We start from the raw sequence: 16,494 nt of genomic DNA, 5'->3' as shown, positions 1-16,494 counted from the left end.
AGTAAAAGTACTACTGGTCAAATATTACTCTGTTACAAGTGAAATTTGTAAAAAAATATTTTTACTTAAGTAAAAGTACAGAAGTACTTATGGGGAGCCGTTTGTAAAGCGACTCACGCTGAAAATAACAGCAACATTTTGAAACATTTAGCTTCAAACAATGTTTAAAAAACTGGTATGAATTTTTGGCGGTCACTTTTTTAGCACATTTACAACAATATTTGTCAACTTAGAGATATTTTAAATAGTTAAATCTAAATGTTAAATGTTAAATCTAAATGTTAATTGTTAAATCTAAATGTTAAATCTAAATCTAAATGTTAAATCTAAATGTTAAATCTAAATGCTAAATCTAAATCTAAATGTTAAATCTAAATCTAAATGTTAAATCTAAATCTAAATCTAAATGTTAAATCTAAATGTTAAATCTAAATCTAAATCTAAATGTTAAATCTAAATGTTAAATCTAAATGTTAAATGTTAAATCTAAATGTTAATTGTTAAATCTAAATGTTAAATCTAAATCTAAATGTTAAATCTAAATGTTAAATCTAAATGCTAAATCTAAATCTAAATGTTAAATCTAAATCTAAATGTTAAATCTAAATCTAAATCTAAATGTTAAATCTAAATGCTAAATCTAAATCTAAATGTTAAATCTAAATGTTAAATCTAAATCTAAATCTAAATGTTAAATCTAAATGTTAAATCTAAATGCTAAATCTAAATGTTAAATCTAAACGTTAAATCTAAATGTTACATCTAAATCTAAATGTAAAATCTTAATGTTAAATCTAAATGTTAAAACCGGTTATCTGCATTCTGAATTTGCATATTAGTTAAATATTTAGTTTCACCCGAAACATTTAGATTCAACATTTATATTTAGATTTAACATTTAGATTTAACATTTAGATTTAACATTTAGATTTTACATTTAGATTTAGATGTAACATTTAGATTTAGCATTTAGATTTAACATTTAGATTTAACATTTAGATTTAACATTTAGATTTTACATTTAGATTTTGATTCAACATTTAGATTTAGATTTAGATTTAACATTTAGATTTAACATTTAGATTTTACATTTAGATTTTGATTCAACATTTAGATTTAGATTTAGATTTAACATTTAGATTTAGATTTAACATTTAGATTTAGATTTAGATTTAACATTTAGATTTAGATTTAACATTTAGATTTAGCATTTAGATTTAGATTCAACATTTAGATTTAGATTTAGATTTAGATTTAACATTTAGATTTAGCATTTAGATTTAGATTTAACATTTAGATTTAACATTTAGATTTAACATTTAGATTTAACATTTAGATTTAACTATTTAAAATATCTCTAAGTTGACAAATATTGTTGTAAATGTGCTAAAAAAGTGACCGCCAAAAATTCATACCAGTTTTTTAAACATTGTTTGAAGCTAAATGTGTCAAAATGTTGCTGTTATTTTCAGCGTGAGCCGCTTTACAAACGGCTCCCCATAAGTACTTGCTTTTAAAAGTACTTAAGTATCAAAAGTAAATTTCCTTTTTTATGTCAATGCATTATTTTATTATTGTTGTATAAATGCACGCTATGCCATGGTGGTTTAAGCCAGTCAGTGATGCTCCATACGACCACCTTAAACTCATTTAAATACTTAAAAGTTACAAAGCTTTTTACAAAGCTGCTGTCACTTTAAGGCAGAATGCACAAATCCTACACACTTGCAAAAACAAAACAAACAAAAAAAGTTTTAAAGACGAAAAAAATCATCCACTGACTTGCAAAGCTGCTACAGAAATGACTTTTGACTTCGAGGACCTTGATAGAAATGTAGTGGAGTAAAAAGTACGATATTTGTCTTTCAAATGTAGTGAAGTTAAAGTAAAAGTTTCCCTAAAAAATAATACTTCAGTAAAGTACAGATACTCAAAAAGTGTACTTAGTTACTGTCCACCTCTGAGAGAAATAAAACCTTTATTCTGAATAGAAACTCCCATGCGGCCCTTTATCTCCAGTCCAGCTCCTCTGCTATAATGCCATAATATACATTTAGACATAAGCATTAGCATTTTATTTTTATAAAGATATTATTTTAGGGATGAACAATTTGGCCGATAACCGATAATTCTTTATATTTGAAAGTTGATAACCGATATATTGGCTGATAAATCTAAATCCACATTTTGATGTAATTTTTGAGAGCCTGCCCTTACGAAAGGAAAATATATTTACCAATATATTACTTGAAATATATTATAATATATTGTTAATATAGTGATGGTACATAATATATTATATATTCATGTAATATATTGCAGTATATTGCAAAATATACAAATGATTGCCGCTTTCAATATATCGCAATATATTGGAAAATATACATTTTAAATCCCATATATGGGAATATATTACCTAATATATTACATGATATTTTTCAATATACTGCAATATATTTTTGTTTCGTACAAAAGCAAAAGATCCGTGTCCCAAACACACTAATGTTAATAATTTTCTCATATGCAGCCGATATGACAGACATGTTGCTCTGAACTGTATTTATCTTTTTGAATGATTTCAATCTCCACCGTTTCAAACCCATCATGATCATGTCTCAGCTGAAGGAAATAATACATAATTTTTTCCGGGTGTTAACAAATTAGCAAATTGTTTTAACACATAGCAAGTATGTTTTAACATGTTTCTAACATGAATTAGCTCATTGCTAGCATGTTTCAACACATTGTTAGCATGAATGATCAATTACTAGCATGATTATTATTAGCACGTTAAACTAAGTTAACATATTTTAACACATTCCTAGCATGAATTAACGCTTTAGCACGTTTTTAGCATGAGTAAGCATATTTTTGCATATTGCTAGCATGAAGGTTTTCAGTTTAAATCATTTTAAACAGTTTTATAGCTTAAAGTTTTACCATTTTGAAGGAAATACTGTCTATCAGAAAATGATAGATGAGACAGACAGACAGACAGACAGATATATAGACAGACAGACAGACAGACAGACAGACAGACAGACAGACAGACAGACAGACAGACAGACAGACAGACAGACAGACAGATAGATAGACAGACAGACAGACAGACAGACAGACAGACAGACAGACAGACAGACAGACAGACAGACAGATAGATAGATAGATAGATAGATAGATAGATAGATAGATAGATAGATAGATAGATAGATAGATAGATAGATAGATAGATAGATAGATAGATAGATAGATAGATAGACAGACAGACAGACAGACAGACAGACAGACAGACAGATAGATATATAGACAGACAGACAGACAGATATATATATAGACAGACAGACAGACAGAGAGACAGATAGATAGATAGATAGATAGATAGATAGATAGATAGATAGATAGATAGATAGATAGATAGATAGATAGATAGATAGATAGATAGATAGATAGATAGATAGATAGATAGATAGATAGATAGATAGATAGATAGATAGATAGATAGATAGATATATAGACAGACAGACAGACAGATATATAGACAGACAGATAGATATATAGACAGACAGACAGACAGATATATATATAGACAGACAGACAGACAGAGAGACAGATAGATAGATAGATAGATAGATAGATAGATAGATAGATAGATAGACAGACAGACAGACAGACAGACAGACAGACAGACAGACAGACAGACAGACAGACAGACAGACAGACAGACAGATAGATAGATAGATAGATAGATAGATAGATAGATAGATAGATAGATAGATAGATAGATAGATAGATAGATAGATAGATAGATAGATAGACAGACAGATAGACAGACAGACAGACAGACAGACAGACAGACAGACAGACAGATAGATATATAGACAGACAGACAGACAGATAGATATATAGACAGACAGACAGATAGATAGACAGACAGACAGACAGACAGACAGACAGACAGACAGACAGATAGATAGATAGATAGATAGATAGATAGATAGATAGATAGATAGATAGATAGATAGATAGATAGATAGATAGATAGATAGATAGATAGATAGATAGATAGATAGACAGACAGACAGACAGACAGACAGACAGACAGACAGACAGACAGACAGACAGACAGACAGATAGATATATAGACAGACAGACAGACAGACAGACAGACAGACAGACAGATAGATAGATAGACAGACAGACAGACAGACAGACAGATAGACAGACAGACAGACAGACAGACAGACAGACAGACAGACAGACAGACAGACAGACAGACAGATAGATATATAGACAGACAGACAGACAGACAGACAGACAGACAGACAGACAGACAGACAGACAGACAGATAGACAGACAGACAGACAGACAGACAGACAGACAGATAGATATATAGACAGACAGACAGACAGACAGACAGACAGACAGACAGACAGATAGATAGATATATAGACAGACAGACAGATAGACAGACAGACAGACAGACAGACAGACAGATAGATATATAGACAGACAGACAGACAGACAGACAGATAGATATATAGACAGACAGACAGACAGACAGACAGACAGACAGACAGACAGATAGATATATAGACAGACAGACAGACAGACAGACAGATAGATATATAGACAGACAGACAGACAGACAGATAGATATATAGACAGACAGACAGACAGATAGATATATAGACAGACAGACAGACAGACAGACAGACAGACAGATAGATATATAGACAGACAGACAGACAGACAGATATATATATAGACAAACAGACAGACAGACAGACAGACAGATAGATATATAGACAGACAGACAGACAGACAGATATATATATAGACAAACAGACAGACAGACAGACAGACAGATAGATATACAGACAGACAGACAGATAGATATATGCCGCATCAGTAACCCTCTCTCTGTCTCTCTGCAGTTGTCTGGACAGCAGTGCCTGCTATGACAGCGATGAGACCAACGCCCGCAGCATCTCCAGCCTCTCCAACCGCTCCTCGCCCCTCTCCTGGCGCCAGGGCCAGTCCAGTCCCCGTCTGCAGGCGGGCGACGCCCCATCCTCCACGGGCTGCAGTTACCCCGGCCCCAGGGCCCCGTCCCAGTACACCTCTCACACGATGCCTGCGCGCTGCTCCAGCCGCCTCAGCCACACGGCCCGCAGCGAGTTCATCGAGGGCCTGGACCCCGGAGACCTGAAGTCTGGGTACCTGAGCGACTCTGATGTGCTGTGCAAGAGCCTCAATGACGAGGACGACGACAATCTGGCCAACGGGTGAGTGTGTGTGTGTGTGTAGATCATTAGTAGAGCAAACCAGGCCTGTCGCGATTGGTCCATACAATCGACTGAGTCGACGCTGTTAATTAGTCGACGTCAATATTTTTAGTCGACTGGGTATGTTTGGTACGATATGAAATGTTATTAGTACAAAGTACTTTAAAAATTAAACACGCCTTTCACTCAGACAGATCGTGACGCTTATTGGGTTTGAATGGTCAAAACTCTGTAACAATGCCCGTCCTGGCGAGTATTCGGGTAAACGCAGTCGGATTTGTCTTTAGTGAACGTACACAGAGTTGAGTGAGAAATCGGATGTGTTACAGTGACTTTGGTCCGTGCAGCTCTTAAAGGGCCGGAGCTCATATTCTGTGTGAAGCAGGAACAGGCCGGACAAGTGAGTTTTTAGGGTTTTTTAACAGTAAAACAATGAATAGTAAGTTCTGTCATATTATTCAATTACTTTTACAGTTTTTTGCCATGGTATGGATTCAGTATCGGTATTGAGGTATTTTAGTCTGGTATCGTATCAAAGTCATAATTTTGGTATCGTGACAACACTATTCTATATAACACAAGTATATTTGCTGATATTCTCTTTTTTTATGTTGGTTTACAAATTTGTACCTTTTTACATTGTTACTCTTTTAGTTTTACATTTTGTCAAAGGCTTGTTTACATTTATACTTTTTTATAGTACACTACTGAAGGCCAACGGTGCAAGTTAAATTAAATGTTTGTAGGTAAAATTGTTGAAAATTATTGTGATAAATTAGTTGATGGATTAAGCGATTAACCGATAAATTGTCGATAGATTAATCAATTAATCGATAAATTAGTCAACAGATTAACTGATCAACTGTTAAATTGGTCGACAGATTAATCGATTAACTGATAAATTAGTCGACAGATTAAGTGATTAATTAGTCGATAGATTAAGTGATTAATTAGTCGATAGATTAATCGATTAACTGATAAATTAGTCGACAGATTAAGTGATTAATTAGTCAATAGATTAATCGATAAACTGATAAATTTGCCGTCAGATTAATCGACAATTTAGCCGATAGATTAACGGATTAACTGATAAATTTGCCAACAGATTAATCAAGAATTTAGTAGATAGATTAATCGATTAAAACGATAAATTAACCTACAGATTAATCGATTAATTCGTTGATAGATTAATCGATTAACCAATAAATTAGTCGGTAAATTGATCAATAAATCAGTCGGTAGATTAATCGATAAATTAGTCTGTAGATTAATCGATAAATTAGTCAGCAGATCAATCGATAAATCAGCCGTCAGATTAACGATTAATTAGTCGATAGATTAATCGATTAACCGATAAAACAGTCGATAGATCAATCGATAAATCAGTCGGTAGATTAATCGATAAATTAGTCTGTAGATGAATCGATAAATTAGTCGACAGATCAATCGATAAATTAGCCGTCAGATTAATCGATTAATTAGTCGATAGATTAATCGATAAAACGATAAATTAGCTGTCAGATTCATCGATTAATTAGTCTGTAGATTAATCGATAAATTAGTTGACAGATCAATCGATAAATTAGTCGACAGATTAAGTGATTAATTAGTCGATAGATTAATCGATTAACTGATAAATTTGCCGTCAGATTAATCGACAATTTAGCCGATAGATTAACGGATTAACTGATAAATTTGCCAACAGATTAATCAAGAATTTAGTAGATAGATTAATCGATTAAAACGATAAATTAACCTACAGATTAATCGATTAATTCGTTGATAGATTAATCGATTAACCAATAAATTAGTCGGTAAATTGATCAATAAATCAGTCGGTAGATTAATCGATAAATTAGTCTGTAGATTAATCGATAAATTAGTCAGCAGATCAATCGATAAATCAGCCGTCAGATTAACGATTAATTAGTCGATAGATTAATCGATTAACCGATAAAACAGTCGATAGATCAATCGATAAATCAGTCGGTAGATTAATCGATAAATTAGTCTGTAGATGAATCGATAAATTAGTCGACAGATCAATCGATAAATTAGCCGTCAGATTAATCGATTAATTAGTCGATAGATTAATCGATAAAACGATAAATTAGCTGTCAGATTCATCGATTAATTAGTCTGTAGATTAATCGATAAATTAGTTGACAGATCAATCGATAAATTAGTCGACAGATTAAGTGATTAATTAGTCGATAGATTAATCGATTAACTGATAAATTTGCCGTCAGATTAATCAACAATTTAGCCGATAGATTAACGGATTAACTGATAAATTTGCCAACAGATTAATCAAGAATTTAGTAGATAGATTAATCGATTAAAACGATAAATTAACCTACAGATTAATCGATTAATTCGTTGATAGATTAATCGATTAACCAATAAATTAGTCTGTAAATTGATCAATAAATCAGTCGGTAGATTAATCGATAAATTAGTCTGTAGATTAATCGATAAATTAGTCAGCAGATCAATCGATAAATCAGCCGTCAGATTAACGATTAATTAGTCGATAGATTAATCGATTAACCGATAAAATAGTCGATAGATCAATCGATAAATCAGTCGGTAGATTAATCGATAAATTAGTCTGTAGATTAATCGATAAATTAGTCGGCAGATCAATCGATAAATTAGCCGTCAGATTAATCGATTAATTAGTCGATAGATTAATCGATAAAACGATAAATTAGCTGTCAGATTCATCGATTAATTAGTCTGTAGATTAATCGATAAATTAGTTGACAGATCAATCAATAAATTAGCCGTCAGATTAATTGATTAATTAGTCGATAGATTAATCGATAAAACGATAAATTAGTCGGTAGATTAATCAATATAAAAATAGTCGTTAGTGGCAGCCCTAGATCAAAGTACAATTTGTATTAGTTTCCAAGCCAAACTTTTCCTGTCCGCCCAGTCACCATTTGTGTCTTTTTGTCGGGCCATCTGTCAGGATTATTCACACAACGCTTTCATTATGCCATCGGAGTGACCTTGTGCTCCTCCTGGACTCGGACAGCACTCTCAGGGAGAGTTGAGGAGTGTGTGTGTCTGCTCTTTTTCTACAGAGAGCTTGAAACTATCAGTGCTCGCTCACACATCCCCAAATACACACACCGCACGCGCATTGAGATGATGAAATCCAGGCCAGTTCTCCTGGGCGTGAATCTGGGCTTTATCTGGGAAGCTCATGCGGAGGGATTTAGAGAATGCCACATGACGGTGGGGTGATCAAGCCCAGCCCTCGTTCTCACTCCCTACTGAAGAGAGAGAGAGAGAGAGATAGAGAGAGAGAGAGAGAGAGAGAGAGAGAGAGAGAGAGAGAGAGAGAGAGAGAGAGAGAGAGAGAGAGAGAGAGAGAGAGAGAGAGAGAGAGAGAGAGAGAGAGAGAGAGAGAGAGAGAGAGACTTGCATAAGAACAGGTCTTAACAATACAGATGCTGAGAGTTTTGGGTCAGTTAAAGGAACAGTCACTTAAATTATTGGGCCAGTTGATGTCTTGCAAATGCAAGCATTTCGATTTTTAAGATTTAAGTTTACTTGATTAAAATAAGCTAAAGTAACATAATTGCCAAACATTTTGCGGCCTATTTAACTGATCTGAACCCTCAAATTTTGTCAATTTTTTTTTATTTTTTTTACTAAAATGTTTTAAGCACACCAGGTATACAGAATTCAAAACATTTATTCACAAATATTAGGGATGCACCGATTGTTCGGCAACCGAAATTAGTGAATAAGTGAAAAGACCAAATAAATTTTACAGAACAATGAGGTTTTATGATGACGCGATCAAATATAGCAACCAGTGCGTGTGAGAGAGAGGCGAATTTGGAATCTATTTTCCAAAAGATGGGCAAAAATCTTACTCTAAACCATGTCAAATTATTCACGTCATCCCCACCAATGAAAGTTAAAAATGTGGGTCTTTTATAAAGTGAATTTTACATTAAAAAAATTATTTTTAAAATGTATTTATATAAATAAAAAAAATATTATAAATACTCCAAAAACTGCACAGATGTTGAGTAAAAACATTAATAAACAGAGTAAAATAACATTTGTTCTAAAAAAAAACTATTGTTTTGTTACAAAATTACATTTTGTTGCCTGGGGTGTGTGGAGAACCCAAAGACCCTGAGTGTAATTCCCGAACGAACACTGTACAAGGGTTAAAGGTTTTATTGCTAAAAATCAATTTCCCTTCACTTTGTAGTTGGTGTAAATCAATGAATTTAAGTTCAACCGACAAGACAGAATAATCAGCTCAAACGATTTGTGTTTGGAAAGGCTTCATTTACAGTTTTTCTCAGTCGCTTTGGGACATTTCTCGAATCATCCTCGACATTTGCAAAACAGTAAGTGCATTCCTCAAAACAATTCGTACAAATAGCAAAACCCCATGGATGACCTGCAGAAGCCAGTCTCTTGCTCAAAATCCTCAGTTCATCTCTCAGAAGTAAATCTCTGTGTCGATGAACATGTCAGAGCCGTCAGAATGACAGTCCTTGTGTCATTGATGGATAAGAGTCAAATTGCTCAGTCATGTTGTCAATATAACCGTACTCTTGAGGGATGTTCTGATGTAAATATGGCTAAAGTTTTGATGACAATTATTGTAAATTGTTGGTTACACCTCAGTGTGTGTGTGAGTTTGATTGTAAGAGACTGGACAAGATTCACATTTACGCTTTACTGTTTGTACTGTAATTTGTTGATCATGTCATTGCGATACAGAAAGGAAAAGACAGCACTGCATAGCACAAAGAAAAAAAAAAACTGAAAAACAAAAGTAGAAATGTGAACGTCTAACGGAAATGTATAGAAATATGCTTGACATTTTATGACAACTTCTGCTAAAGACTTCTGCTATGAACTAAAGCCTAAATGTTGTGAAGGTGAGACTATTCAACAGAGACACATTATAACACATCCTGATCAACATGACATAAGCAGCTGATAATGCAGGAAACAGCAGAGAATTGGACATCATCATTTGCATTAATTTACACAAGCATTTGCAACTTGCTCAAAGAAATGAGAAACTGCTTTTTTGATGTGCACAAGTGACACAATGATGTGAAGATTGAACAGGTCGCTTTGAGAATTTAATTCTGATCTGAGAAATGTGCCAAAGCGACTGAGAAAAACTGTAATTGCATGAGGAAGTTTTCCTGTGTTTAATGAGTGCGTGTGTGTAGTAAAGGTGTGTGTTTGGTGATTTGCTGGAGTTCATTCAGGGAAGACGAGTCTGGATGCGGTAACCATGGCGATGAGCTGAGAGGAGAGCAGATCCTCCATGTTCTGGAGCGGTGGTGTTGATATGAAGAGCTGGAGTTTGGACTGGAGTGTGATGTTCGTCCGCTGATGTGAATGGACGGTGTGTGTCCTGAGGCTGTAGACACGTGTGTGTGTGTGTGTGTGTGTGTGTTCCCATGGCTGTGGTGTGTGTGGATAGTGTCCCGCTCTGTTCCCATCTCTAACTCATGCTGAATCTTTAATGCTTTAATGGACAGGGATCTACAGCTGCTGTGTTTAGGACCGGCAGGATATTATCAGCTCTGTTGAACAGATTTCCCCCCAAAATTCTCATTACAGGTATGACAAATATTATGATAGTATAATACATATTAGAAATATACAATAATTTAATATTCTATATATTTTATTATATTATATTATATTATATTAAATTATGAATAATATAAAATAATATAATACATTCTATTCTATTCATTATGTTAATTATAATTTGATAATATGAATATTTGGATGTATAAATGGATGGGTGGGTGGGTGGATGGATGGATGGATGGATGGATGGGTGGGTGGGTGTATGGATAAATGGATGGATGGATGGGTGGGTGGGTGGATGGATAAATGGATGGATGGATGGGTGGGTGGGTGGATGGATAAATGGATGGATGGATGGGTGGGTGAATGGATAAATGGATGGATGGGTGGATGGGTGGGTGGGTGAATGGATAAATGGATGGGTGGGTGGGTGGATGGATAAATGGATGGGTGGGTGGGTGGGTGGATGGATAAATGGATGGGTGGGTGGGTGGGTGGATGGATAAATGGATGGATGGATGGATGGGTGGATGGGTGGGTGGGTGAATGGATAAATGGATGGGTGGGTGGGTGGATGGATAAATGGATGGGTGGGTGGGTGGGTGGATGGATAAATGGATGGATGGATGGGTGGGTGGGTGGATGGATAAATGGATGGATGGGTGGATGGGTGGGTGGGTGAATGGATAAATGGATGGGTGGGTGGGTGGATGGATAAATGGATGGATGGGTGGATGGGTGGGTGGGTGAATGGATAAATGGATGGGTGGGTGGGTGGATGGATAAATGGATGGGTGGGTGGGTGGGTGGATGGATAAATGGATGGATGGATGGGTGGGTGGGTGGATGGATAAATGGATGGATGGATGGGTGGGTGGGTGGATGGATAAATGGATGGATGGATGGGTGGGTGAATGGATAAATGGATGGATGGGTGGATGGGTGGGTGGGTGAATGGATAAATGGATGGGTGGGTGGGTGGATGGATAAATGGATGGATGGATGGGTGGGTGAATGGATAAATGGATGGATGGGTGGATGGGTGGGTGGGTGGGTGGATAAATGGATGGGTGGGTGGGTGGGTGGGTGGATAAATGGATTGATGGATGGGTGGGTGGGTGGATGGATAAATGGATGGATGGATGGGTGGGTGGGTGGATGGATAAATGGATGGATGGATGGGTGGGTGGGTGGATGGATAAATGGATGGATGGATGGGTGGGTGAATGGATAAATGGATGGATGGGTGGATGGTTGGGTGGGTGAATGGATAAATGGATGGATGGATGGGTGGGTGAATGGATAAATGGATGGATGGATGGGTGGGGTGAATGGATAAATGGATGGATGGGTGGGTGGGTGAATGGATAAATGGATGGGTGGGTGGGTGGATGGATAAATGGATGGATGGATGGGTGGGTGGGTGGATGGATAAATGGATGGATGGATGGGTGGGTGAATGGATAAATGGATGGATGGGTGGATGGGTGGGTGGGTGAATGGATAAATGGATGGGTGGGTGGGTGGATGGATAAATGGATGGATGGATGGGTGGGTGAATGGATAAATGGATGGATGGGTGGATGGGTGGGTGGGTGGGTGGATAAATGGATGGGTGGGTGGGTGGGTGGGTGGATAAATGGATTGATGGATGGGTGGGTGGGTGGATGGATAAATGGATGGGTGGGTGGGTGGGTGGGTGGATAAATGGATTGATGGATGGGTGGGTGGGTGGATGGATAAATGGATGGATGGGTGGGTGGGTGGGTGAATGGATAAATGGATGGATGGATGGGTGGGTGAATGGATAAATGGATGGATGGATGGGTGGGTGAATGGATAAATGGATGGATGGGTGGGTGGGTGAATGGATAAATGGATGGGTGGGTGGGTGGATGGATAAATGGATGGGTGGGTGGGTGGGTGGGTGGATAAATGGATGGATGGGTGGATGGGTGGATGGATAAATGGATGGATGGGTGGATGGATGGATGGATAAATGGATGGATGGGTGGATGGTGGATGGATAAATGGATGGATGGGTGGATAAATGGATGGATGGGTGGATGGATAAATGGATGGATGGGTGGATGGATGGATGGATAAATGGATGGATGGGTGGATAAATGGATGGATGGATGGGTGGATGGATAAATGGATGGATGGATGGGTGGGTGAATGGATAAATGGATGGATGGGTGGGTGGGTGAATGGATAAATGGATGGGTGGGTGGGTGGATGGATAAATGGATGGATGGATGGGTGGGTGAATGGATAAATGGATGGATGGATGGGTGGGTGAATGGATAAATGGATGGATGGGTGGGTGGGTGAATGGATAAATGGATGGGTGGGTGGGTGGATGGATAAATGGATGGGTGGGTGGGTGGGTGGATAAATGGATGGATGGGTGGATGGATAAATGGATGGATGGGTGGATGGATGGATGGATAAATGGATGGATGGGTGGATAAATGGATGGATGGATGGGTGGATGGATGGATGGATAAATGGATGGATGGGTGGGTGAATGGATAAATGGATGGATGGGTGGGTGGGTGAATGGATAAATGGATGGGTGGGTGGGTGGATGGATAAATGGATGGGTGGGTGGGTGGGTGGATAAATGGATGGATGGGTGGATGGAAAAATGGATGGATGGGTGGATGGATGGATGGATAAATGGATGGATGGGTGGATAAATGGATGGATGGATTGGTGGGTGGGTGGATGGATAAATGGATGGATGGACGGGTGGGTGGGTGGATGGATAAATGGATGGATGGATGGATGGGTGGGTGGATGGATGGATGGATGGATAAATGAATGGATTGGATGGATAAATGGATGGGTGGATGGATTGGTGGGTGGGTGGATGGATGGGTGGATAAATGGATGGATGGATAAATGGATGATGGATGGATAAATGGATGGATGGATGGATAGACAAATATATAACAATATATTATAATTAAATAAAAAATTTAAGTAATAATTAATAATAATATACGAAATTAAAGAATTAATACTATATATCTAATTTTGTTAAAAATAAATTTTAATTAATGTAATTATTTACTTGATTAATTATACATTAAGAATAATATTTAATGTAGAAATAATAAAGTAAATAATATATATATATATATAATTATTTTTTATTATTTATTTACTCTAATATATTTCAATAAAACATTTCAATACTGAGGATTCAAGGGTAAAATGTGTTTAATTTTTGTAAAAAAAAATCTTTAATTTGCCTAAAAATGCATTTTATTTCATTGTTATTATTATTCGCGTGCTTTAGTCAGTGTGGCGCTGGCTCTTGTGCATCGGCTGTGTGAGGTCGTGTCCACTGGTGTGAGATCTGCTGATGATGCTCATATTCCCCTAAAGCTCAGCCGCTCGTCTGAAGCACATCTGAGATTCTCCTAGAGAAGCACAGGCTTCAGTCAGAGCTGGACCATCACAGGCTGAGCTTTGAGCAGATCTGCCGCCTCCCTCAACTCTTCAAGAGCCATTTGGCATTTATATGCATATTATATATTCATAATGATTTCTGCCACTCACACCAGAAGGAAAGTGTTTCTGCTGCTGCGCTGTGAGGTGGCCATGGCGGCTTTCCTCTCCTTCTCTCTCTGTGCTGCAGCGCATGGGTCGGGATGTGTTGCCATAGTAACCCCCATCAGCCTGACTCTGTGTGACCCAGTGTGTGTGTGTGTGTGTGTGTGAGACTGCAGATGGAAAATGGCTGCATGTTACAACGGCGGGCTGGAGTGAGAGACTGTGCCATTGATTCTGAATCATCGCAGCCTCGCTTTACTTCCTGTTTCTCTGCAGCGTTCATGACATCAGAGGAGTTATCTTTCACATCTGGAAACTGCACAGATGTTGTAGTAGCATAAATCACACATGGCTATTAGAGTGAGGAGTATATGAGGAATGTTATAATGCACTTATAATGTTAGTATGATTTTTACATCCAAAATTGCCACAATTTTGAATTAAAAGGGATTTTGCCTACCTTTGGTTTGAACACTTTCTTTGAAGGGGCGTGTCTTCTGTGAGACTTCAGTGTAAACGCCCACTGCTGTGATTGGCCGCTGTGAGACTTCAGTGTAAACGCCCACTGCTGTGATTGGCCGGTGTGAGACTTCAGTGTAAACGCCCACTGCTGTGATTGGCCGGTGTGAGACTTCAGTGTAAACGCCCACTGCTGTGATTGGCCGCTGTGAGACTTCAGTGTAAACGCCCACTGCTGTGATTGACAGCTGTGAGACTTCAGTGTAAACGCCCACTGCTGTGATTGGCTGCTGTGAGACTTCAGTGTAAACGCCCACTGCTGTGATTGACAGCTGTGAGACTTCAGTGTAAACGCCCACTGCTGTGATTGGCTGCTGTGAGACTTCAGTGTAAACGCCCACTGCTGTGATTGGCCGCTGTGAGACTTCAGTGTAAACGCCCACTGCTGTGATTGGCCGGTGTGAGACTTCAGTGTAAACGCCCACTGCTGTGATTGGCCGCTGTGAGACTTCAGTGTAAACGCCCACTGCTGTGATTGACAGCTGTGAGACTTCAGTGTAAACGCCCACTGCTGTGATTGACAGCTGTGAGACTTCAGTGTAAACGCCCACTGCTGTGATTGGCTGCTGTGAGACTTCAGTGTAAACGCCCACTGCTGTGATTGACAGCTGTGAGACTTCAGTGTAAACGCCCACTGCTGTGATTGGCTGCTGTGAGACTTCAGTGTAAACGCCCACTGCTGTGATTGGCCGCTGTGAGACTTCAGTGTAAACGCCCACTGCTGTGATTGGCCGCTGTGAGACTTCAGTGTAAACGCCCACTGCTGTGATTGGCCGCTGTGAGACTTCAGTGTAAACGCCCACTGCTGTGATTGGCCGCTGTGAGACTTCAGTGTAAACGCCCACTGCTGTGATTGGCCGGTGTGAGACTTCAGTGTAAACGCCCACTGCTGTGATTGGCTGCTGTGATTGACAGCTGTGAGACTTCAGTGTAAACGCCCACTGCTGTGATTGGCTGCTGTGAGACTTCAGTGTAAACGCCCACTGCTGTGATTGACAGCTGTGAGACTTCAGTGTAAACGCCCACTGCTGTGATTGGCTGCTGTGAGACTTCAGTGTAAACGCCCACTGCTGTGATTGGCCGCTGTGAGACTTCAGTGTAAACGCCCACTGCTGTGATTGGCCGCTGTGAGACTTCAGTGTAAACGCCCACTGCTGTGATTGGCTGCTGTGAGACTTCAGTGTAAACGCCCACTGCTGTGATTGGCCGCTGTGAGACTTCAGTGTAAACGCCCACTGCTGTGATTGGCCGGTGTGAGACTTCAGTGTAAACGCCCACTGCTGTGATTGGCTGCTGTGATTGACAGCTGTGAGACTTCAGTGTAAACGCCCACTGCTGTGATTGGCCGCTGTGAGACTTCAGTGTAAACGCCCACTGCTGTGAGACTTCAGTGTAAACGCCCACTGCTGTGATTGGCCACTGTGAGACTTCAGTGTAAATGCCCACTGCTGTGATTGGCCGCTGTGAGACTTCAGTGTAAACGCCCACTGCTGTGATTGGCCGCTGTGAGACTTCAGTGTAAACGCC

The 16,494-nt window shown here is 38.5% G+C and overlaps 1 protein-coding gene across 1 annotated transcript in view; it reads left to right on the top strand.

Annotated features, from left to right (window-relative positions):
* nav1b (neuron navigator 1b) overlaps window positions 1–16,494 on the top strand; it is a gene marked incomplete at its 5' end in the record, with an annotated part of 186,525 nt that overhangs the window by 30,517 nt on the left and 139,514 nt on the right. Inside the window, one exon of the mRNA XM_079841024.1 lies at window positions 4,936–5,286. Within this exon, the coding sequence (XP_079697150.1) occupies window positions 4,936–5,286 (351 nt within the window). The remainder of the gene's footprint in view (window positions 1–4,935; window positions 5,287–16,494) is intronic.

This window comes from Gobio gobio, assembly GCF_949357685.1.
Source record: "Gobio gobio genome assembly, chromosome: 17".
Classification (NCBI taxonomy): Eukaryota; Metazoa; Chordata; class Actinopteri; order Cypriniformes; family Gobionidae; genus Gobio; species Gobio gobio.
Note: the sequence above shows the minus strand (reverse complement) of the source record. Positions and strands in the feature narration are given on the sequence as shown.